The 26,717-nt window shown below is 44.1% G+C and overlaps 4 protein-coding genes across 4 annotated transcripts in view; 1 reads left to right on the forward strand and 3 right to left on the reverse strand.

Moving 5' to 3' along the window:
* Positions 1-7,481: 7,481 nt before the first annotated feature.
* On the reverse strand, positions 7,482-10,180 carry SARC_04210 (hypothetical protein; the record flags this gene model as incomplete). The annotated part of the gene is made up of 5 exons (XM_014301964.1): positions 7,482-8,287; positions 8,823-8,931; positions 9,362-9,475; positions 9,708-10,015; positions 10,160-10,180. 5 exons carry the CDS (start codon positions 10,178-10,180, stop codon positions 8,150-8,152), a joined length of 690 nt encoding a protein of 229 aa, XP_014157439.1. The 3' UTR covers positions 7,482-8,149.
* Positions 10,181-12,294: 2,114 nt separating this feature from the next.
* SARC_04211 (hypothetical protein) lies at positions 12,295-16,446 on the reverse strand (the record flags this gene model as incomplete). The annotated part of the gene is made up of 6 exons (XM_014301965.1): positions 16,367-16,446; positions 15,377-15,945; positions 14,399-14,641; positions 13,555-13,717; positions 12,757-12,962; positions 12,295-12,553 (listed from the first exon to the last, which is right to left on the reverse strand). The coding sequence occupies exons 1-6, from the start codon at positions 16,418-16,420 to the stop codon at positions 12,295-12,297; spliced, it is 1,494 nt and encodes a 497-aa protein (XP_014157440.1). The 5' UTR covers positions 16,421-16,446.
* A 635-nt stretch (positions 16,447-17,081) lies between these two features.
* On the reverse strand, positions 17,082-23,740 carry SARC_04212 (hypothetical protein; the record flags this gene model as incomplete). Its single annotated transcript, XM_014301966.1, has 7 exons — positions 22,504-23,740; positions 21,845-21,977; positions 20,504-20,633; positions 18,974-19,144; positions 17,976-18,113; positions 17,485-17,642; positions 17,082-17,231 (listed from the first exon to the last, which is right to left on the reverse strand). The coding sequence occupies exons 1-7, from the start codon at positions 23,526-23,528 to the stop codon at positions 17,082-17,084; spliced, it is 1,905 nt and encodes a 634-aa protein (XP_014157441.1). The 5' UTR covers positions 23,529-23,740.
* Positions 23,741-25,260: 1,520 nt separating this feature from the next.
* SARC_04213 (hypothetical protein) overlaps positions 25,261-26,717 on the forward strand; it is an 8,150-nt gene continuing 6,693 nt past the window's right edge. The window contains exon 1 of the mRNA XM_014301967.1: positions 25,261-26,165. Coding sequence (XP_014157442.1) covers positions 25,413-26,165 — 753 coding nt within the window. The 5' untranslated portion in view covers positions 25,261-25,412. The remainder of the gene's footprint in view (positions 26,166-26,717) is intronic.

The raw sequence follows: 26,717 nt of genomic DNA on the forward strand, positions 1-26,717 counted from the left end.
TTCGTGAACGTTTCACGTTTGCCTACCGCCCAGTCACTAGACAGATTGCGACCAGCGCCCAACCATTAGCCTACCTTTCCTGTCTGACATCACTAGCAGTGGCTGGAGAAACTTCAGCAAAATATTCTTGGGAGAAAAGGTTGTCAACCACATTCGTGACCTCTTCAAGTTTGCCTACCGCCCAGTAACTAGACAGACTGCGACCAGCGTCTAAACGTTAGTCTACCTTTCCGGTCTGTCACCACTAGCATTTGCCGGAGTAACTTCAGCAAAACATTCTTAGGAGAAAATGTTGTCAAGCACATTCGTGAACGCTTCACGTTTGCCTACCTCCGAGTCACTCTTCAAGTTTGCCTACCGCCCAGTCACTAGACAGACTGCGACCAGCGTCTTACCGTTAGTCTATAGTCTACCTTTCCGGTCTGTCACCACCAGCAACGGCCAGAGAGACTTTAGCAAAACATTCTTGTGAGAAAACGTTGTCAACCACATTCGTGAACGCTTCACGTTTGTCTACCGCCCAGTCACTAGACAGATTGCGACCAGTGCCCAACCGTTAGCCTACCTTTCCGGTCTGACATCACTAGCAGTGGCCGGAGTAACTTCAGCAAAATATTACTGGGAGAAAAGGTTGTCAACCACATTCGTGAACTCTTCAAGTTTGCCTATCGCCCAGTCACTAGACAGACTGCGACCAACTCCATTTGTCTACCTTTTCGGTCTGTCACCACCGGCAACGGCCAGAGAGACTTTAGCAAAACATTCTTGTGAGAAAACGTTGTCAACCACAGTCGTACAGGCTGCGAGAGTAGTGACTTCTACAGGGTCCACGGATAGTGGATACGTGACCTTATAGAATAGCCTAAAGAGCCCATACCCCCTCCTATCCAGTTTATTGCTAATAGGAAAAATTGTTTCGTGAACTCTTCAAGTTTGCCTACCGCCCAGCTACTAGACAGACTGCGACCAGCGTCTAACCGTTAGTCTACCTTTCCGGTCTGTCACCACCAGCAACGGCCATAGAGACTTTAGCAAAACATTCTTGTGAGAAAACGTTGTCAACCACATTCGGGAAGATTTTACGTTTGCCTACCGCCCAGTTACTAGACATATTGCGACCAGCGCCCAACCGTTAGCCTACCCTTCCGGTCTGTCACCACCGGCAACGGCCAGAGAGACTTTAGCAAAACATTCTTGTGAGAAAACGTTGTCAACCACATTCGTGACCTCTTCAAGTTTGCCTACCGCCCAGTAACTAGACAGACTGCGACCAGCGTCTAAACGTTAGTCTACCTTTCCGGTCTGTCACCACCAGCAACGGCCAGAGAGACTTTAGCAAAACATTCTTGTGAGAAAACTTTGTCAACCACATTAGTGCAGGCACCGAGAGTAGTGACTTCTATAGGGTCCATGGATAGTGGATACGTGACCTTATAGAATAGCCTAAAGAACCCATACCCCCTTCTATCCAATTTATTGTCAATAGGAAAAATTGTCCTATCGGCCGTTGTCCGCCTACCTTTCCGGTTTGACACCACTAGCATTTGCCGGAGTATCTTAAGCAAAACATTCTTGGGAGAAAAGGTTGTCAACCACATTCGTGAACGCTTTACGTTTGCCTACCTCCGAGTCACTCTTCAAGTTTGCCTACCGTCCAGTCACTAGACAGACTGCGACCAGCGTCTAACCGTTAATCTACCTTTCCGGTCTGTTACCACCAGCAACGGCCAGGGAGACTTTAGCAAAACATTCTTGTGAGAAAACGTTGTCAACTACATTCGTGCAGGCTCCGAGAGTAGTGGCCTCTACAAGGCCCATGGATTGTGGATACGTGACCTTATAGAATGGCCTAAAGATCCCATACCCCCTCCGATACAGTTTATGGCTAATAGGAAAATTTGTCCTATCGGCCGTTGTCCGCCTACCTTTTTCGGTCTGACACCACTAGCAACGGCCAGAGAGACTTTAGCAAAACATTCTTGTGAGAAAACGTTGTCAACCACATTCGTGAACGCTTCACGTCTGTCTACCGCCCAGTCACTAGACAGATTGCGACCAGCGCCTAACCGTTAGCCTACCTTTCCGGTCTGACATCACTAGCAGTGGCCGAAGAAACTTCAGCAAAATATTCTTGGGAGAAAAGGTTGTCAACCACATTCGTGAACTCTTTAAGTTTGCCTACCGCCCAGTCACTAGACAGACTGCGATTTGCGCCGTTAGTCTACCTTTCCGGTCTGTCACCACCAGCAACGGCCAGAGAGACTTTAGCAAAACATTCTTGAGAGAAAACGTTGTCAACCACATTCGTGAACGCTTCACGTTTGCCTACCGTCCAGTCACTAGACAGATTGCCACCAGCGCCCAACCGTTAGCCTACCTTTCCGGTGTTACATCACTAGCAGTGGCCGGAGAAACTTCAGCAAAATACTATTGGGAGGAAGGTTGTCAACCACATTCGTGAACTCTTCAAGTTTGCCTACCGCCCAGTCACTAGAAAGACTGCGACCAGCGTCTTACCGTTAGTCTACCTTTCCGGTCTGTCACCACCAGCAACGGCCAGAGAGACTTTAGCAAAACATTCTTGTGAGAAAACGTTGCCAACCACATTCGTGAACTCTTCAAGTTTGCCTATCGCCCAGTCACTAGATAGACAGCGACCAGCGCCCAATGACAGTATTCAGACTTCAAGTAGCTCAAATATTCATGACTACCGAGAACTATTCTTGGCAACTCTCTGACCATGTACTCTCCAAACGATTGGCTGACACGAACTCCGGGGCCTCAAACCAGAATGCATTGACACAACAATTCCCTATACGCAAGTATTGGCCGCCAATTGTTTGTCCGACAACAACTCGTTCTTCTACACCATAAGGCGATTCGAAGTAAAAAAATTGATAACTTGTTTTAAACATGACTACCCGCAGGTGGTGAGCCGAACTCGGTTGGCTTCGCTGTTTTAGACCCGTTCTCCTAACCACACTTCATAGAAGTAATCACAGATAAATATAATCAAAGATAAATACGACTGTGGTAGTAGTCCTAAATTAGTATTTAGTATAAGAATGCAGTACGAATTAACGACATCAGAACGATCTAGGTCGTACATCCTTCCCTTATTTAGAATTGACCAATGCAATTGAAGAATCTAAAGATTAATTTTCATTCGTCCACTAGGTATGAGGATGTCCGCTATTTGAAAGTCCCCAGTATAGTGCAAAATTTCCAATTTTGACAGAATTCCCAATCCACGTACAAAATACGCATCACAGCGATTATGACCCTGCGGGTGATGAAGGTCGAGTCAGTCTCAAACGGAACCGTAGATCACTCACCCCTTGACTTATTTTCAAAAACATTTATCTCTACATCGCAGCCAGGCAGCATGATCTGGAATTGCAACATCTCTACACAACGATCCTCTTTATAGGCGTATTTGTAATAGTGCGATCAGGAGAACGAAACTGTAGACTTTGTATTAGACACTGCGGCTTGAGTGCAAACGAATTGTCCGGTCATTCCCTATGTACTGACGGATTGACAGTACTGTAGGAGGCAGACATCGACGAAAGCGAGGCAGTGATCATAGGCAGATAGACATTTACCGATAATTGTATTTATTGGCAAGGTACCGGACTGGGCGATACCTGGGTTGCTGCTACGCCCAGCCTTTAAATTCGCCCCCTACATTTGAGCTGTCGATTTAGAAACTACATGTGCTGTTATCACCGGGGACTCCGAACAGAAGGAATTTTGGTGATGACGTAGGTTTCCTGTCACACTGATCATCTCGCGCCGTTCTAGCCCCGCCTTTCCAAGGCCCAGCGATAAAAAGGACACGCGAGACATGTTCCGCAAAACAACGAGTGACCAATTTTTATAAAAAAGTTATCTCAGTTGTACTAGAAATTGTGAGAGGAAGCCTGTCAAAGCCAAAACCGTCAGCTCACTGGTATAAAAAAAAATGTGTGAGAGGAAGCAATAACCGTTATGCACATATAAAGTGTACGCATATGCAGCTTCGTTCAGAAGTTTTGCAATTTAAAATTAGCTACATAAGGCATACCTTTAGTAACAATGTCGACGATGAGACGCATACTTTTTTTTTTGGCGTACTATGCGAGCTGTAATACCAGCTCTTTGTCATAACAGACGATACTTGTAGACACCCCTAATACAAAGCACAAAGTATAATATTTAAATATCCTTCATCCAAAGCCTCGACTAGATTATTTTGAAGCCCAGGACAGCATTTCACAACATACTTTGCGCGTCTCCAATATCTCTCCATAGAGTTGCATTAAAAAAACCCCCATATAATGCCGTATTTATCACAGATTTATAAAATTTTCTGGCCGTTATCATTTTTTATAGTCCATTAGTTCGAGAGACTCTCAATCGAAATCCATTGATTGTACAATTACTTTGCATAATTTTTACCATAACACAATATTTAATAGCCGTCTCGAAATGTAATGTGGCTAGACCATATTTGGACGATCGTCAAATACTAATGCTACTTTGCCTGATGGCCCAACTTAACTTTTAACTATTGAAAAAATGAGAGACTACAGGTCTCAGACCAGATTCTACAGCAAGTAGGGCCAAGGCTCAGGGCTCAGGGTAAATGGCTCAGGGCTCAGGGCTCGGGGCTCTTGGGGCTTGAGGCTCGAGGCTCGAGGCTCGGGGCTCAGGGGCTGGCTGACTGGCTGGCTGTCTAACTCGGCTGGCTGGTTGCGCTTCTGACTGGAGAGCAGTGTAGGTTAGTAGCACGAAAGTAAAGTGACCTGATAAGTCGTTAGAGTGCAATTTAGTAGACTTTAACTAAAGTGCATATGTATGTATTGATTTCTGACCTCATCTTTGTCTTCTACATAAGGTGTCTGTACTAGTGTTCAGCCACTTGGGCTGGCCAGGGTAAAAACTCATGTGGTCAAAATGAGAAACCTTCTGCAGAACACTTTAACACTTCGATGCTATTCTATTTCGACTTCTCGGCAATATTAGCTCACTTCCGAGAGCTAATCAAGTTGCTTAACTTTCTCACGAGAGTAGAGTTAATACTTAACCGAGACACCCGTGTGTCGATAAAGCTTCTCAACCGACTCCCGAAAATTAATTGAGTTTGTTAACCGCAACAAGCTATCAATAGCTGTAAACCTATTTGAGTCACAACATATGTGGAACCGACACCCGAGAATTGAAGAAGTTTCTCCACCGATACCGGAGAGTTGAGTTAGTCTGTTGTCTAGCTCTCGAGTGTGAGCTAACTCTGATGATTTCTATAAATCGAAGAGGGCTTCTTGCTGTAAAATCTGGTCTGAGACCTGTAGTCTCTCAGTTTATACTTGTATTATACCAAGGTTGCCCAATCTCAGTGGAGTCTCGTGACATTGTGCTTCCTTACAATAGCTTTACTTCATTTACATCAATTATAATTAATTGCGACTTCTGTTAGAGAAATATTTTGGCCAGGAACGAGTATGGTGATCATTTCATGACAGATTCCGTGCTTTCGCCCCTGACGTCTCACCCGTGTACGATGCTCCGTGTGTTTTTATATTGATAAAGTACAGAACCAACATATATTTCGAAACTAAGTTGGCACAGTATTGCCTTAATTTCATTTTATTGTAAAATATACCATCGCTTCAGAATGAAGTTCATCTTATATCTACTAGACTACTTTTTGCCCAGAATCCTTTCAGGTGTCTTTCTTGTACTTGAGATGTTTTCTGGTCACAGATTCGTCTATGTGTTCGCTCCTCCCGAAAAGGAGTTAGTAGAATTTAACCTAAATTTCATTTCATTGTGAGAAGTTTCATTGCTCCGGAATAAAGTTCATTTAATATCTACTTTACATTCTTTTGAGGTTGCGAACTAAATCCACAAGTAGGGAAACTATTCGCTATTTAATCAGCTTGGCCTGCCTTCCACCATGGATCCTACATCTTTTATAGAAACATCACTGTTCATTATAGCCTACAAACCTTATAACGTTCGTTACCTGACTACAATTCATCGAAAACTAGCTAAATATCAAAAGCGACATTTTGCTACTATAGATCTAAAACTGATGCCTGCGCGTGTAAAACATTCATGCAGAATTGAAATAAAATAGTTATTCTCGGACATATCCTATTGATTTCTGGTTGGGAAAAAGAAAACTACAGCACAAGCGGCTATGGGTGAGTGTTGGTAGTTCAAACGTCTCAACAGCCAGCTAGTGCAAAACTTGTTCACCTGTATATTTATTAATCGCATCGATATGCCCGTCGCTGTCTGACGAAAATCGATTCATCTCAAATTCATTTCATGTGCTCTTGGGCTGACCCACATATAAATGAACTAGTTCGAGGACAAGTTACAAATTACTTTCTGACTGATGGTGTAAAAAGTTGTTAATGTATTAGAAACAAGTTTACTCCTGTAGTCTCTCACCTTCAACAGAAGACAAACGACGGCCCTAAGACGAACACTCAACAATGCAAAATGCGATTTGCGTCGGTTCGTTATATTTGTACAAGCTCAAATATGTATATACGACTGAAAATCATAGAAACAACATGAATACTTTTGGCGTGTTTTTATACACAGCCAGTCAATGAGATTTGATGCAGAATTATGATAACTTCTGTAGTCTCTCATTTTCAACAGATGGCGAACGACTGTCCTTAGACGAACACTCAACAACGCAAATGTGATTTGCGTCGTATCTTTCGCTATGTTTGTGCAAGCCCTTTAAGTATGCCAAAAACGACAGAAAATTACAGAAGTAACATGAGTACTTTTGGCGTGTTTTGATACACAGTGAAAATTATCGATTAAGTTATATTATTATACGAACAAGGAATATGAATTTGTGCTAGGAGTGCGGTGCAACAAAGAGGCTTTAACTTAAAATCGATTGTAATAGATTTCTTTTAACGACTGAGACAATCAACTTGAGCCAGACACTGAAAGATACCAGCGCCCTCATCGGCTTGGACCACCCAATGCCCCTTGTACGCATGACGAGAGTGATTTTTCCTGCTTCTTTAGATTACCAACGCCATTCCTTGTACTCTATAATCAAGTGTTCTACCGAAGAAAAAGAAATACATTATCGCAACAGTTGTAAACTCACTACGAAAATGTCAAGGGTTCAGGGGCAGCGCTGTTTTTGAATTCCAGAATATAGAGACGGCTATAATTGGTGTGGCCGATTTAAAATCTGCCAAATGGTATCCAGGTGACGCGACGTGTTGGGAGTGACAGAGAGACATATTGGGATATGTATGGATAAGCTGATTACACATTCCATGTGTGATGGCGTGATACGTCCCAGCTATGCGATGGCCGCGATTTCTCAGAGACGATATTTAAATAAGCCTATCATTAGGTGCTAGCCAGCAAATACTGCACCACACCCCTGGCGTTTCGAGTAGTCATTTGTGTTGATTTCAGAATTGGATAGATCGATTCGACGACACGAAGCCATATGGGATTCAATTTTATTCGGACGGATTTTGTACGACTAAATAAGCTTGAAATCTGGGAGAGAGTTTGCATAGCAGAGCACGATTGGCAGAGAGGGCACAAACTATATTTAAGAAGTCTACCTGTACAGTTAGGTACATATTGGGATACTGTGTGTGTTCACAAGGACAAGTAGCTCAGTCGGCACATTCGGTAGCATATGGCGAGCCTAGAACAAAATCTTTCCGACAGACCATTCACTCAACCCGTGATGAATCTGCTAGCGAGCCTTTTCCGCACCCTAGTCGTAACTTTGAGTGAAGTACTCAGGTCTTACATGATCGTGCCATAGGGGTGCAGATTACTTTGGCTGAGTTCTGCTCCACAACTAGGCCAGCCTTTCGTATACAATACCATAACTAACTCTATAACGTTGTGCTCTCCACCAAATTTGTTTTACGGAAACGATTGATTGATAAATGCTTTCGCCTGATTATCAGATGAGGAGTCAAAAAAGAAGACCCGTGATGCGTACTCTAATAAGTTGCCCAGTGATAGTTACAATTTCTCGCGACCGAACGGTGTCACTAAGGCTACAGAATGTTTATGCGTCGTCGCAGCACTCGTGTGGGCCACACGTGCCTGTCAATTTAGGCATCTCTATATGTGAACAGCGAGCAGAAGCACACGCTCATGACGTTGGAGTTCTGGCAACCAGCCGTTCCAAAATCCACAATGCCGCCTTTTTGTCCAAACAATTGTTGTACTCTCCACACGAAGGATCATGAGTGCACGCGGGACACCCATTCGCCTCCTCGCAATCGCATCCCTATAAAGTTGCATAGCAACAGCGGCATTTGGAATTCAATAAAGGCAAGGCGTTTCGTAGCAACGGTATGGTGCCAATAAGCACTACGAATACTTCGTGAACTACTTACTTTTTTAATACAAATGTTTGCACTAATAACAAGGTGGTGTCGAGGGGCAGCATCGAATTCTTCACACCAAAAGAACGAGCCTGGCCACTGATCAGACAACTACGCATACTCGACTTAACTACCAACTGCTATGATTTTAGCGATTCTACGCTTGCCGGATAGTCAGAAGCGCGGTCATTGTGGCTTATCGTTCGTGTGCACGTCAGACCTAGTCAATACATCCAAAAGTTCAAACATTCACGACTCAAGATATTATAATTGGCAAGTTTGAGGAAAAAGATATCATTTCGGGTCAAGAACGACAAGAGTTGAGCACAACATCACGGAGAAGTGGACCTACAACAGTAAATACAATATTGAAACATTGCATTGACGTGTCATGGCAAGATACAGCACATGGCCTCACTATCCTACCCACTATCCTACCTTTATAAGCTCATAGGCTTTCTGCATGATCGGTTCGATCTTGTGATAGGCGGCTTCGGAGATACCAGTTCCACCCTCGACGGAGTCGTATATGTTGATACATAGTGGTCTGTTGACAATGAGATATACCATGATGGGTATGAAATATGCTACAAGGCGCTTTAGGGATAGGAAAGGAGTACCACTTCGTATGCATACGAGAACATGACTTCATGGGTCTTACCTACCTTTCCTAGATATTATGTGTGGGTATGTAACTTAACACAGATTGATAAAGTCCTAAATTCCGGGCCGCACGATACTTCAGTAATTGCACGTTCATAACTCATACTGGAATTGAATTCGATCGAATGAAGACAACAGAATCCAAACGTATATCACCAAATGCCGCAAAACTATTGATAAACAGTCTTGATTCTATAAATATATGCTCGTATTCAGAATGCAACAACACAAGTGACAAAGGACTCGCTGCGGAAGCTTACCCAGATATCTATTGGTATACATCCCTCAGCGTTCTGTGAGGAAGTCTCACTCACCTATTTTTCGTCTCTTGTTCAGAATAGCACACAGGTTGCACATCTCCTCGGTCACAGAGCAAGTAGAAACCCAAGACATTTACCAGCAAGTGATTGCAGGCATGCAGACCCCCGCTATGAGCGTACATGATATGAACGGAAGAAATTAGATCATAATTTCCGCTGAAAAATTTTCAAGAAAAAAAACTTCGTTTTTGTTGAGCAGGAGCGCAAAAACACAATTTGCTTGATATTGATATTAGAACATGCCCACGAATATCTTGACACAATTTTCTTTTGTTGACAGAATAGAACGGAAACTTGAAAAACCTATCACAGATAGAACACATTTTGTGAAATCAGATACCGATAGTCTAGGCTTATCTCAGCCAACCCATTTTTGAATTCGAGCCCGATGTCAATCCAAAGCGACTCGGTGATCATCTCAAAATCCGGGATCTCCGAGGTGATAGATTCAATGATTGTGCGCGTCTTGTTGAGGATTTTTTTGTACCCGAAAACATTGGTCACCACCCGTACACTCCCATAGGCTCCCGTGTAGGGATGTGCCTTTGGACCCCCGGTGAGGTGCCGGCGGACTGTGTAGTCGACGAGTAGTGTCTGATCGTTGACGGCCGTGTGGTAGTTGACATCGCTCTTGCGTGCGTAAGCGACCTATGTGCATACGTTATGATTAAACAGGAGACAATGGTTTGGTACATATGCTATATATCCAAGCTAGTGGCGAGGTACGCCTTGAAGGGGTGTGCAGGACGTTGCAAACAGATACCCAAAGTTATGTAGATCCCACTTAGGTACCCACGGGTACTCTATATCCATCTAGTAGAAATAAAATAATCTGTCAGCGGAGATTGTAAATCATGGTCCCTCCCCGAAACCCGGGGAGGTGTCCCGTCTTGTCCTGTCCCTTCGGGGTTTTTGATTTTTTTACTGCCACTCAAGGGCGCCAGAACACCATTCGTAGAAAAAGTGTCAGCGTTTTCTCAACACTAGATTATTTGTTATCTAGGGTGTCTCCATGTGATAAAACGTGGGAACTACTTCAACAGTTTTCTACTACGCGCCACAGCGAATAGAAATGCGCAGAATTCTGTGGCTCATCGCGATACAAATGTATATTTAATACCGTTGTCAGTATAAGAAACGTCAAGTTTGTATACATGCACGTACTCGTGAAAACGTAATACGAGGAAAGCTGTTGTATATCTCAGAACTGAGACAACCCTGGCAGAGGGGATGGGCCGAGCTCAGTAGGTGTTATGGGTAATCATATATATCGTATACCGAACATGAAAGTTGACTCCGGGTTTTGTGAGTATTTTCATTTTGTATGTAGGGTTAGGTATGCACTGTATTCTCCTATTTTAGGAAGCTATGTTATTTAATGCACTCGTTCGTAAACTTGCCAAGCCTTGTACTTAGATATGTCACGAGAAGTAAACGTATTTATGTCTAATTGCTATCCCATTCCGATCGATTACTGAACCGTTCTACTTTGGTAGTTGCTATTCTGTTTGGCTCTAACCAGTCTTATTTTTGATTGGGACACAAGATTAACAAAATCTCAACGTCGTCCTACCTCAGTATTCAGAAATTAAAAAATATACCGAAATTTTCCAGTTTTATGTATGTGCTTTAACTCGTATACCCCTACGGGGGAAAATATACCAAGGTATTGTTGACGCATGTTTTAATATCGTTCCATACACTTATTCCGAGTGTCTCACGAAGAGGTACCACATACCACATAAATTCCAACGAATCTATGATATATCGACAAAAGTACCCTTCCATTAAGATGGAATACCCCTGAATATAGCATGTCATAAAGGCTCCATTCCAAATAATACAAGCACACGAGCATCTAAATTACTCCTATCCACACCGACGCACTCATCCAATCTTTGTGGCCCACATCCTCTAACACTTTTAACTCTCCTCGATGCAGATACACGCTCCATTCAGAATAAATACAAGCACAAACGCATCAGCAATACTCACATACACACAGACTCACTCACCCTATCTTTGTGATCCACATCCTCCATTACGTATGACTCTCCTCGATGCAGATACACCGCACCGTCGTACAGCTCGAAATGGGCTCTACGTTCTTCAATATTATCCAGCTCATGCTCTGTGTCAGCATCTAGCACTCGGTAGTCTGAAAAATGTGCAGAGAAAATTGATGCTTAGGCAATCATCAATAGGGTGTTGTGTTAAATACTATGGGATTGGTTTGAATCTCACACAGGCAAGCACAGCCAGCCCTACTATACAACTCGAAACCCGTCGTATATTTGTATATCTCACGTATACAAACATCAGTGAATAGTTCATGTCATATTTGCTATCTAGCATTGGAAAGCATTTGCAATATTCAGATATTCAACATATCTGTCTTGAGTGCAGGGCTAAAACTTTCCCGTGTGCAGCCTAAAGTGGGTTTTCTGAGTACAGTCCCGTAAGTTCGGGTAGCGATGTGAGAAGTCACTGGTATGGGACATAGTAAAGTATATGGTGTATGCGGCTTTCATACCCTCCCTCCAAAAGTTCCACAAGAAATATCATCGGTGTAGATATTCCGTATGTCTGTCTGGTCGTGCGGAAAGCCAATGTCAATAAATACAATGAGATGGTTGGTATTCCAAGCCTTTACACAGCGCGCACAAATCACACACTGCAGCGCACTGAGTAGATCACACATCGAACATACGTTGCATTCCCACAACACACACTCGTCTTTCTGTCCAGACAGTCGTTGGCATGATATTTAATGCCATGGATGTTATTCCAGGCTATTTACAGTACATACAAAACACACACTGCCGTACACCCGAATGTACTGTCGGTATAGATATTCCGCAGACTCTCCTTTCCGTACGGAAGGATAATGGCACGAGTTGTGGTGTAATATTCAAACTTCCAGGCTCCTACACCGCACGCACAACACGCACACTCAAGTATCCAGAACTAATCGCGCTCTCGCGCATACTCTCGGTGTAGATATTCCGTAGACTCGTCTTTCCGTGCGGAAAGTCAATAGCGTGGGAGGTAGTGTGGTAGTTATTGTTCGCGGCTCTGATTACAGCCCCATGTGCCGCGTTGTAGGACCCATCCACGGCCATTCCACGCACCATGTCTTGGATTAATGTGCCGTATTTGTCCCCAAACAGCCTCGCGTCGTAATTCCTGTAGTGTTTAAGTAGGCAAAATTAAAGTTAAAGGTAAAACTTGACGGCTGCATCACAGGTTATTGTTTCACTTAATTGTAGGATCAGCTACGTATTTAAGTTCACAGAGTGCTGCAGGAATCTCCTGAAGTTGTTGAGCTATGAGGAAGCTAAAACTTGATAAAAATCATATATACCACGTGCGGTGAAAACATATCTTACTTCGTGCCGGCGCAGAGTGGTAGCTCCGTGGCAGCACACAGCAGGTGCCACCACAGCACACGGTTGTTAAAGGGATCAAACACCACAGCCTCTGACGCCTTCGAGAACAATGCCTTGGGGTTTTTCATAAAGTGCTGGTCCAATGGAGAATTATAGCCAATGAGAACGGCGATGGACTGTTTGCCTGATCGTCCTGCACGCCCCGCCTGGATTGGATGTACAACAGATGAATGTTGAGGAGGTTGTAATATTTGCAAGTACAGATGGTCAAGGTTTTATATGTCTGGTAATAAAATAACAGTAAAAAGAACAAATAAAGATTTGCGAGAGAATGCAGGTGGTATCGGACCTATTCGCGTGCACCGACGAGGTCTAAATGTTGTCCTACAGAGTACTTGTATGAGCTACTCTAGGGTGTGCTACACATCAGTGTATTGATTTGCGAGTATATCTGGGCACCCGTCTGCTGCCACGGCGACGCTCTACTACAGGAATATCCAGCCGCAGTACACTATCCAATCTCCCTACACGAGGTCATTTTGAGGTCAATTATTCACACCGCGATTAAAGTTATAGCTCAATACCATACCAAACATAATATCAATCGCACATCCACCTGCTGCCACAGTAACGCTATACTACGGTATGGCCCGGCTGCGATACACGAGCTAAAATCTCCACTTAAGGCTAATTCGACAACACACACTCATACACTCAACCTGTGCACACAACACAGTAAAGCAACAGCCCTAGACAATGACTGTATATCACCAAACATAATATCAAGCGCACACACACCTGCTGCCAAAGCGATGCTATGCTACCGGGATAGCCCAGCTGTAGCACGCTATCTAAACTCCCTACATCGATTCCCAGCTCAAGTGCATTGGTGGCGATGACTGACAACAATCGACCGCCAAATAAGTCGCGTTCGATCTTGCGCCGATCCATGGCGGTGTATCTGTACGACAACAAATGAGTGATTACGACATGAGACGAAAGGCAAATGCAAATCTACAACAAATGAGAGTTTGCGCCTAATGAGAGACGCAGTGTGAGGGAGAATGAGAGCTATAAATGCGAGTATTAAATTTCCAGACGGGATGTCATAGTTATTGGGTTCCGATCCTGCAGAACCTCTGCATCAAGGATTGCACATCGGACAAGCCGCGAAAATATGAGATACTGATCTGGTTAGACTAGAGGTTTGCAATCACATGTCAATGACAAGCTTGGCTAGTCAGTAAGCTCTGTTGATACACAAGCCATGATATATGCTATGCTTATGTCTCGTGTATGAAATTCAAAAATAATTGATTGATAAGTTTTATGCTCGAAAGAACATACTGCATTGTAGAGCACATGTTTCTGATACCCTTTGTATATACACACGTAGAATCGTACCATATATTTTGGTTTCAATCGCAGCCGCAAATTCGATGCTCGTATACACTCGTATAAAATGTACTATTTGCGTACTGGTTAATCGGTAAAAACAATAGGAGAAACAATGCGTATACTATTCGAAACAAACCCACCTACACCCACAATGGAGCCAATCAGAGCCAAATCATCCACTCACAAATACACAGAAATATCTCCTCATACACTCGAGCGTTCAGTTCGTTCCCCACACACTTACCCGCCCCTATACGTGGTGATATATGGCACCAAATCCGGGCGCGGCGCAGGTAGGCCCGAGCAATCGCTGCCTTTGGTTTTGTGCCGATTTCCCCCCAACGTAGTAACACTCGTCCCCTCTCTCATCATGCTCTGAGTGACCTTGCACACCAACTCACAGACTGATCGAACCTTGCAGAATCCAATCGTCCTGAGGCCAGTCTTGGCCATCTCACACAGCAGCACACCGGCTTCGGTGTAGACGCTGTGTAGGTTGGTGTGGGGCAATCAACAATAGTGCAACGTTAAATCAAACAGAACTTGCTGTCCATATGGGTGTGATAACTAATGAAGCCTGGTGTGACATTCGTTGACAATAGCGTGATAGTATCTGAATATTGGTGTGGTAGTAATAGGTCAAGGGAAGGTTAAAATTGAACAAGGACTCCTTCTGTGTCACTAGAGCAATCTCTGACTGATAATATTCACCTCGCGGTATATCCAGGGCTATCGCCACTGCGGAATGCGAGAGCTACACGAGTTCACTGGCTCGAGCTTTAAGCGGCTATATAGCAAGTCAACGACTTCCGCTTCAACAATATTACACTTGTGTATCACAAAGGAGTCGCCCTCCTTAAACTTACGGCCAATTTCGCGATGCATAATCTCAAGGCAATAACACTAAACCCTAAACCTTAAAAAGGTCGATTACATAAGGGTAAAATGCAATGAAATATAAAATTAGAGTCGTGCCGGCGTGTGAAGGGCAGGACTGTGCGGGAGATCCTCTCCATTTGCACTTGGCACTGTTGGTACACACAACCCATTGGGAGTGGAATTCAAAACGCTGGTGCGTGGACCATACAACAGCACAACTGCGCTAAAAATATCAGTTGCGTATACAGACAGTCGCTAGCTTGAAGCAGAATACATACGTAACGATAAATAGCCAACGCGGCTCACAAATAGTAATCACACACACACACTGCTAGATCTATACCTTGAAAATGCGGCTGGATTCCACAGCACATAGTCTTTGCGCCCGTTGGGCGACCCGTCTTCGCCCACCACAACCAACCGCCTCCTCATATCCACAGATGGCCTATCCGGTGCTTGTGTGTGTGTACTTGTTGGCACTTGTTTGAGAGTCTCTGGTGCTTGGGTTTGTGTGTTTGTTGATATTCGTTCATTTCTTTCCGGTGCCTGCACTTGCGTATCGACCGATATTTGTCCGTCCGTGTCGGTGTGCGTCACGTGTGGTGTATCTATGTATCTGTCTGTGCTTGTGGTTGGGCGTGTCTGTGGTGTGCTTGATGTCTGCCGCGGGTTGTCTGGCGGCTGTATACTTGTTCCATCCTCTGAGAGTTCCGTGCAATCCATATCTGTCCCCCTTTGTACTGTTTCCGGTTGGTCTACGCCCATTTCAGCACTATCTTCTGCTCTCAGCGTACTTTCTGGGTGCGTATCAGTATCAGCTTGCTTATGCTCAGGTTCGTCAGGTACATCAAGTGGTATCAACCGTAGGGAGTGTTCGCGCGGGTTGGCTATCGTTGCGGTGCACATAATCCACTGCAAAAAAAATGATAGTAGATTAATTGTATGTGTGTGTAAATGTATATATTGTATTTAAACAACATATATACATAAATAAATCTATACATGTGGATTATGGACTGCACAGACCACATTTTAGTTAATTTTCTACACACACGCTCTTACTACACAAATAAGACGAGTAGGCGAATAGACAATAAACAACACACTCTGCACCGTGAGCAACCTTCTGGTTATAGTCTGAGTGCATGCAAGCCTATTGCATATCGAGCGATAGGGATTGCAAGTGTTCAAAAGAACCGGCAGATCCTTGCGCCAACCCCAGTTTAAAGAATAATTAAACTGTCCACAGGCACACCCTTGTGGTTCATGCGTACACCAATCTCGCCTAATAGATCTACCAAACGCAGATCTCACTACACCCAGTTCTACCTACCTGTGGGTCTGCTCCATAGTGCGCGCACATGCGCAGTAGCCGACGGAACACCATCGCCACATGTGACCCAAACTGTCCTCGGTAGATATGAGCCTCATCAACCACAACGAATCTGGTGTCATGGACGGAAAGCGGTGATGAAAATACAGCCTATAGACCTGAACTATCGCGACAATGGACAGGTCAGTACATATACAACACAGTAATGAATGTCAGCTCAAATACGTAGTCTGCTACAACTGTTGTTTCACCCGTTAGCATTAACTCTTCCTCCACGATGAATCTGGTGTCGTCGAGCAAAGGCGGTGATAAAAAAATTAGCCTGGTGGCTAGAAATGTCACGACTAGCAACTGCACGACGATGAATACAGTGGGGTATAAATATAGACTAGTGATGAGCATCAGGATTCCGGCATTAACTGTTAAAACTACTACTATTAATGTTAGCGCTTAAATTTCAAAATAGATGGAATGGAGTTGTCCAGCACCTGAACAAAGCAGTGTTCGAGGTGCATATACGAATAAGGAATACTCCAATCGAGAGAGGAAACGACTCCATTGGTCCTGCCATGTAAGCACACTTGCATGCACACCCCCTGCTAGATGAACGCACGATTGATACATATTTAACCGAGAGAAGAAGTGGCTCTATTGATCGTAGTATATGGGAATGATTGCATGTACACCAATTTGTACATATATGCATGATTGAGCCTTACTTCAATCGAGAGAGGAAGTGGCTCCATTGGTCGTGGTAGGGCAGGATGCTGGCGTGGATCATGTCTGGATTGCTGAGAATGATGTTAGCGCTCTCTCGTACTACGCTGCGCGTTTCTCTGTCTGTATCGCCGTCAAATGTTGCCACCTGCAGATATAGATACAAACATGTATAAGCATGTAGATACGGAAATACGCATATAAATATTATTCTAGATGTAGTGTCAACGTAAATGCGATAAGCGTATGTGGATATTAACTGAGCACACACATTAAAAATAAATAAACGTTCATTGAAAATAAATACGCACGTATATGTACATAGTTGATTCCATTCATACGTATGCAATTTTACCATGGCACTTTGTGCGTAGAAAATTAAAAATATAACTGTCACCAACCTTGACACGATTGCATAGAGTGTCATGGGCTGTGAGTTTCTTAAGCGCGCGCTGCTGATCCTGCGCCAGGGCTTTGGTGGGGAACAGATACAGAGCCATAGTCGTGGGGTCGTCTACTATTGCCTGCAGTACGGGTATGTTGTACGCTAATGATTTGCCTGCGAGGTGCGAGAAGGTAATTTTTATCGAGATTTTAAGCTGTGAGGTTCTTGTATTCAGTTCATACGATTCTACCTAACACTGGGTGTCGATGTACAGAGTACCACATGGTTGCCGGCGCTGGATGAGCGATTGTATGTGCCTGGTGAGCGCACAGAGTTTAAAATGGACAACCTATACCATACAACACCAAGGAATGCAACTCTGCACAATACTATACAACACAATCACATTTTGCACTATTAAACACTTGCAGGTGCCAAAAAAATGTTCGACGCACGAGCAGTAGCTTTGCTGCAGCACTTTATAACATCCCATACATTTCTACCTACCACTGGATGTAGATGTGCAGAGGACTACGTGGTTGCCGGCGCTGGAGTGAGCAATGGCGTGTGCCTGGTGAGTGTACAGCCGTTCAATCTTCGACACACACTTGACTGCATCGGCCACGGACCAGCCTATATTGGGATCTGCATGTCGTATTGTCGTACGAACGGAAAATATATAGTGGTATTGAGAAAGGTACAATAAAATCTTTGTACCAGATTGCCCGGTAAGTGTATAATCATCTAATCACCCGACACACATATTTGACAGCATCAACCGCGAACCAGTCTATATTGTGGTCTGCAAGTCGGTTTGTCGTACGGGGATTGCATAGTGGGGCGAGAAGTTATGTTGTAATATAATCCTAGATTGCCCGGCGAGTGTAATACCATTTAATTATCAACATTAATTTAACAGCACCAGCCACCGAGCTGCCTATGCTGGCGTCTGCGTGTCCGTGCGGATATTGTATAGCGGCACGAGGCAGCCATGGTGCAATCTCTACTTTTGAAAGTTGGGTTTAAGGATAAACCGTGATCTATTCAATACTGGATTCAAAGGCCGATGAGGATGAAGAGAGATACGTATGTGCTATATATAGAATATAATTCATAACCCGAGATTCTGCAACGGGAGGTTCACATCATTTTGTTGAGAACTGATTTCGAGTCGTATGCAGACTGGCCACACCCAGCGGTGACTATATACTGACCCTTGCATATATAAGACCCATAACAACATTGTAATTACACACACCTTTGTCGGATATCGGTTTCTGAGAACTTCGCGGCTCTGGCAGGGTCGTGCTTCACATGCGCTATTTGGCCATGATAGAATGGCAATAACTTGAGGTGGTATGTACCAAAACCACAGATATATACCATTACATAAACATACGCAGACACTAGGCAAAATAGGCACAGATACGCACACTCCCACAGATACAAGTATACACTAGAGGACTACCTCGACCACATACAAAGACACATCCACAGACACGAACCTTCGTCGATGTCGGTTTCGGAGAATTTCGCAGCTCTGGCAGGGATGTGTTCGACATGGGCTATTTGGCCATGGTAGAATGGCAGTGACTTGAGGTGGGCGAGGAACTCGGCGCTTGTTTCACCATCGCCATCGCCGAAGATGTTGCGGTCTAGAGCTTCGCGTGAGCAATCTGTGGAATTCATAGTTAAAAGTCCTAGTGTCAGGCTGGTATTGCATGCGGATATATTCTGACATAAACAGAAATATAAACTGGGGAGAATTTGTAGTGTCATGAGATAGAAACGGGGCAGTCCTAGAGATTCAGTGCTGGGACAGTATTGAGAAATCAGTACTAGAGGTTCTAGTGTCATGCCAATGCACTATGCGGATGTGGGGAAATATATTGTTTGCCGTGGTAGATACAAGGCAGTATGAAGATTCTGTGTTGCAACAGCATTGTAAGATCAGTATTGCATGTCACAGTCAAGCTATAGTCTATGCAGATGTAGGGAAGGGGAGTGTGTATCGTGATCGATACAGCACCAGGAAACACGAGACGACGCATAGAGCGCACCGCAGAGTATTTGTATGAAGTCTTTAGTCTAGAAAGGTGCGAGGAAGCACATTGTTTATTGTATCAAGATGTAGTATCAGAATGGTGTGGAGATACACATCACGGGTGGAATACATAGACCCAAGGGAGGGTATCAGCAAAGTGGAAGCAAATGCACGACGATAGACTAGCGGATGAGATACACAGACACGACCAGCCTGGCAATATACGTGATCTTGGCACGTACCTAGAAGACAACACGCTCATAACTAGCGCGCACATACAAGGATATAAACACACCCTCATCGCATAGGCTCTGTCATGTAATTCTGGTGTAAAAGGTATATAATCATTTCCAGTAAATCCGCATGGTATTGTGCAGAATTTATTGTTCTCTTGTGAAAGTGATTCATGGCTAGCTCATGGTAGAACATAGTACTTGCAAACGATAAATTGGTCTGAGAGGCTGTAGTGCCATAATAGCTGGAAGATCACATAGTGATAAGCACCCAGGCAAACGCTAGTGATATCGAAACGTATAGCCCACATCATCTGAAATCGAGTAATGTGAGCTGTTCAGTACTGTTTGGAGGTACGACAAGGAAGGCGAGGACGGAGATTGATTGCCTACTAAGATTGCATTGGATATCCCACTGTAGTACTACTAGGCGAAGAGAGACGCACAACCGCTGTCGAATATATGGACTACACCGACAGGGGTGGGTGAGTGAGAGTCCGTTGGCGCCAAAATTAGAACAAAGCAGACTCCACCCACAACAATGCATGTGCGGTCCCCTATTATCTAGACACGAGGTATATTTCACCTTTCGCAAGAATAAAAGCGTTGTATCTCCTAACATACACGTTTGACGATGAATTACAGTGGTGCATACAGCCATGTGTTTGTGCCTGCAAACTGCTCCCGTCCCAGTGACTGCAGTGCTATGCCTCCTAAAATTAATGTTTCACAATGAAAAAGCGTGTAGTGGTACATACCTGGCGGAGTAGTAGATCGAGTGCTGGGCTCGCTTTCAAAGTGTTCGTAGTTGACCGTTGCAAACAACGCCTCCTCGTATACTGTCGCAGTGTCATCAAGTGTACCGAACTTCGCCAACCACAATTGCACCTGCAAAGATACAAGATCATAGGTGGACCTTAATATATACATGTTTTTAGTTTTTTAGGGTTTTACAAAGCATGAAAAAAAAAACTGCCATGTTTGCAGATGCAACGGTACATGTACACACGCAGAGAAAACGGGACGAACATTAGTATATACATGTATTTATAAATAAATACATCTTTAAACACAAAGAATGGCGATATACTGGCCACGTTTGCACTGTAAGGACACAAGTATGAATTGATGTGTATCCCAGTATAACCACATTTGCAAACACAGATCCATACGAACACACACAGCGGGTTGCGCATGTGCATCTCCGCCTGAAGAGAAGTTTAATATCTGAGTGTGCACATACATCGACACGCGCCTACTCAGTAGGCACACATAAAGTATTGTAGAATAACAATCAGTTATTTGCGCTTGCTTTCTAGTTGCAGTCCCAGACTATACACACAGGTACACGCTCACACCGACACATACGCGGATACACACTACAATTTCATCCCATACACATACACAGACACGCACGCGCACATACTAACACACATCCAGATACCCACAACGCTCCCAGACCAGCCACGCTCATCCGCAGCTGAAAAGAATAAACGCCATTCCGTCAGATGTACACTCCACTCATTGATACTAACATACACAGACACACACACACCAACACACCACTAGGTACATACAATACTCCCAGTCACACTCATCCGCAGCTCAAAGGCTATGCCGCATTCCGTGAGATACAAAATCCTCTCATCGATACTTACATACGCAGACACGCACACACACCAACACACCACTAGGTACACACGATACTCTCAGTCACACTCATCCGCAGCTCAAAGGCTATGCGCCGGTCCGTCAGATGCACACTCCACTCATTGATACTTACATACACAGACACGCACACACACCAACACACCCCTAGGTACACACAACACTCCCATTCCCACACACCTGCAGATCAAAGGCTATGCGCCGGTCCGTCAGATGCCCACTCCACTCATTGATACTTACATACACAGACACGCACACACACCAACACACCCCTAGGTACACACAACACCCCCATTCACACACACCTGCATCTCAAAGGCTATGCGCCGGTCCGTCAGATGCACACTCCACTCATTGATACTTATATACACAGACACGGCACACACACCAACACACCCCTTGGTACACACAACACCCCCATTCACACACACCCGCAGCTCAAAGGCTATGCGCCGGTCCGTCAGCATGCGAGGGGTTGGCATTTTGCGGCCTTTAGAGCCCTTGCCTATCATCTCAATGATGGAGTCGCTCTTCCGAACGACTGATGGAGGTGGTAGACTCGTTCTACAATACGGGGCGACAAGTAGAGATGGCCGATCTATAAATAGCATCTATGAACATGCCAATCATGGGGAGAGTAGTGCGGTCTAAAAAGAGGTCAGACTGAAAGGCAACGAATTGGATGTTAGCTTTCCGAACGGTTGGGGAAAGAGATAGACTCGATCTGTAATACGTGATGACAGCGAGAGATGATCGATGTATAAATAGACAAGCCAGAGTAGGAAGTGTAGTGCAAATTATAAATAAATTAGGGTACGAAGCAAGACAATGTAGAATATGCGAAGATAGCAGCACAACGTTAATAATGCATGATGCATGTGCGCACGCTGAGGTGGAATCAATGCGTAGCTGCGTTGAGACTTCAGAGAATCAAGACCAGCATATCCACCTGCCGGCGTGTCGTAAAAATGTCCATAAAAAATGAATTAACACAACTACCAAGAACATCTTGATGCAAATACCCTGACTTTTAATTCACACTCACAATCAGTACCCACTTTTCGAGCGCATACAACACACACACACATACCCCTGATCGTCCGCTGCGGCCCCCTTCTCCCTAAAGAAACCCTCACTCGCCAGCGCGGCCGTCTCATCCGCCCGTTTCTGCCCCTCTGTACGCGTGTCCAGGCGATACGGCTCCTTCATTGCCTCCAGCTTGAATATATCCTCGAGCTCATACGCATTGTGGTACACTTTGATCAACTTCGGCGCGATGGCACACAGACGGGCCAGGTCCACGTGTGTGGGGGTGATGCCACAGTTGGCTGCCGCCACCGCCATGACATTCTTGAACGACAGCACACGCCCACCTATCCTTAGGAACGCACATCCGAGATCGATGGACTGGTATAGCACCGCCAGCCGCTTCATACACTCAGGAAGCTCTCTCTGTACAGTGACAGTAGTACCCTCATCCGTTGCCATACTAGCGTGTGTGCTGTGTTGCACGCGTGTATCTTTGCTTGTGCTCGTATTCGTGCTGATTGTCTGGCCTCTTTTAGAATTTTTGTTCTTAGTCCCTTTCGGCCTACCCCGTTTGCTCGCCGAGCCCTTACCAGCAACCGCAACTGGTGGTAAACATGTGCTTGTGTCTATATCCCTATCTTCTACACCCATTCCTGTCCCCACTTCTATAGATGTTGCATCTTTTAGCGCTCTCCCTTTCTCCTTATTTTTAGCGCCCTTGGGCCTGCCCTTCTTTCGTGCTGATTGTGGCATACCCCCATCTCGTTGTTGAGATGCATCTGTGTGTCTTATACTACGCGACCCTACTAATCCCTCATGTAATTGGTCCGCCTGTTGGCGTGACTGGGTCCGTGCTGTACTCTGTGGCACCCCATGGCCCTTACCAGAACTCTCATCTGTCGATTTGTTTTCTATCACTATAATATTAAAATCCGTCTGGTCGCAAATTAGTTGGCTGTCTACTTCTAAACTGTTCTCTGGTACCCGTGATGCATCAGGGCTATCTTCGTCTATCTTTGTTTTCTTGCTCAGTGATACACGTGCACAGGCATGAGTGGTGCGCTTTGGCCTGTCGAAGTTCTCCATAATGCAAATCTACGACAATCAAGCATATGTTTGCTTTGTCTGCCTAAATTAGTACATATCAATCCTCCATATTCCTTGCTTCTGTCTCGTTCGACACATAGGCAAGCGACACCACAATTAAATATCAAATGCGTATGGAATGGTAAATCTATTACTACACTACCAATACTTTTTAGTTGCTTACTTCTGCATTATATGTATATAATTACTGCCTATACGCCTCTATTATGTAGCAACGAACGAACAGTATCAACTAAATAACTACTATTTATTAGTATTTAGTGATTAGCAAACACGTATCTCTGAACGTGAACCGCAGAGGCTAAAGTGTCAGGGCTTTTTCCGCTATGTCATCAGGTCATCAGCTACGTGTCGAATCGGTTTGTGCATTAGACGTTTAACGTAAACGCAAAAACTGATTGAACATTATACGTTTAACGTGAAAAAGCTGCACATATGTACTGCTCACTCGAGAATTTAAATGAAGTTGAAATCCACACGAAAGTACAATTAAAACGTAAACGTTAGCTCAGGAAAATGTGGTTGATTTATAAACGTTTCAACGAGAAACGAACTGATTAGGCATTGTGATGCCAATGCCCAATGTTTATCGCTGAAAAAAATAGCGCGCCAAAATCTCCACGAGCATATATTCACAGATTTTGTAAAATACTGTTTTATTGCAAGAAAATTGTAATCGACAATTCCGCCAATAAGGCATATATTTACATCGCCTTCTAAAAAATTATCGTGTATAATTTAGAAGGCAATGATATTTATTAAAACACCACAAGTATAAACAGCCATCCCTGAAGGGCTTTACAGAGGAATCAATGCGCGAGAAAATGTTCTATTTAGGAGGCCATGGGACAGCTATTACTAATACTAAACGAATTACTTGCACAAGCGGAACAAAACGCTCCATTTCACGAATAAAAGACATTGAGCCGGAATTTAAAACCCTCCTATTGTAGTACTGCGTATCTCTGCCTCGTAACTTCAAACGGCTCTGCGGTAGACACATAGCTTGCTGATTTAAGACGGCATATGGGAGAATACCACCGGCGTACGACGGATATATTTAAATACTAGCAGGTGTCGAGTGGCTGTGCGATTACAGGTCCAAGGGTTAAAATAGAGGCATACTCCATCTTAATGTGGGGTTTATGCTATAAGATGCTCAATATTAAACTGTACAGCAGATATCTGTAGTGTAGCATTTATAAACATATCCTTGCCAGACGATGCTAAATTAAACCGTACTGTATACGAATTTATAAAATCGAAAGTGAACCTGTTACACTCTCGAACAGAATTTTATACTATGTACTGGAGAACTGGTAGTGTAGTCTGGTAAATACAAGAGCAAGTGTTTGTATCAACACGCGTTGGCAACTTGGCACTACACGAGAGAACGATCAACTACAAAGTCACGAACAGGGCGACAGCTCCCTACAAAGTACAAGCGGCGCGGTGCTTTCTGAAATCTGATTGGTGCGAACATATCACCTCATATCAATCAATTTTATTATAAAATCAATCAATTTTATTATAAAAAAATAATCACTTCTAAAGTTCTATGTACAGAGTACAGACTACAGAGATATTCAACAGTTCTCTGTTAACTTCGCAATATTTTGTTTGGGAAAAATACGACTGAAAAAAGAAAGTCTATATATACACACTTATTGATATAAATATGATATCTGATTTGTAAATAACACAAGATACAATATTTACACTTCCAAATGTGACGCGCCTCACAAAAGCCCTCACTTCGACAAGGCTTTTAGATACTCAAGGCGTCCATGTACTTGTTAGTAGTACACGCAGGGTAGTGTACAGCATATCCACTATACACTTGTAGAAACACGAGCTACGAGTATGGCTGCGCTCCTACGCTGGTGGTCAGGGGACCCAGAGACGGTCGACCCCCCAGAAATAGACACTCCCCACACAGCACTATTCGGACCCTCACACGATACACAAAATACACTTGATACTGATAGATTAGCCACACCAGAAATACCTAGCATACATCCACCCAAGCACACACGGGTAAGGGACGAAGATGCTATCTCTTCGAATAGTGGAGGCTCTCTGCTGAACTCGAGCGGAAACACAAAGTCTTACGGCGCTGTGAATAAGGACGACGAGGCCATCGAGCGAAGCAATGCGCTGGCGGTGCCTGGGTTGAAGATTCCTACTGCACATCCCCCCTCATCATACACGCCCAGTAATTCCGCGTCCAAGCGATTCTTTCATCAACATAACAGTGATAGCACAGAGCGGTCAGCTACTACTGCCGCAGGCTGCACAAAGAGCACTTCGCATGGCGAGAAAAACACATCAGGTCTATTAAAACCGGAAACCTCGGTTAAATCACTTGCACGCTCACATGATGCTGCGCACACACTCGCAGATAATGTGAGAGATATGCACAGTGAAGAATCAGATACATCGTACTCAGAAACAGAGCCGAATAGCGCTGACCTGCAGAGAGCTGATTCAGGGTACGGTCTGAGATTACATGACGGGGCTGTGCATAAGCTGGCGTTGGAGCTGCCGGAACGGGTGGTGCAGGCGAAGGGAGCGCTTAAGGGTCAGATACACATTGAAAATTGGGCGGTATTATCGGTATGTACTTTATTGTAGACTTTTTGAGTCTGCTTATAGTTGTCGGATGCCGACTTAGATATGAACTTTGAGTGGTATAAGAAAACGTATGCACACTTTGGTATCATCACACAATTAGTTGTACATAGATACATTAGATAGACCCTTCATCAGGCTCGCATTGTTTATACATACATGCATATGGGTGAAATATTGTATGATAATAAAGGTATGAGCATTTGCGAAAGTAGTTCTTTTGCTTCATCTGTGAGAATACGTTGAGATGGGTAGTAGTTTTTGTTGGTATGTATCACAAGCCTATGTTTACAACTCAGACCGGTATGAAGAATCGTGTCCTTAACATAGTCACACCTGTATACTTAGGCTGATTTGTATATATATATTTGTGTCTAAAACCACACATTTATTAAAACATCGAAACAACCATACACATACACACAAACACACAAATATATATATATCTATGATCCAATACAAATACAAACATAAACACACGCACACGTGTACACACACACACACACACACACACACACACACACACACACATATAGT

Source organism: Sphaeroforma arctica (assembly GCF_001186125.1).
Source record: "Sphaeroforma arctica JP610 unplaced genomic scaffold supercont1.230, whole genome shotgun sequence".
In the NCBI taxonomy this organism is placed as follows: Eukaryota; class Ichthyosporea; order Ichthyophonida; genus Sphaeroforma; species Sphaeroforma arctica.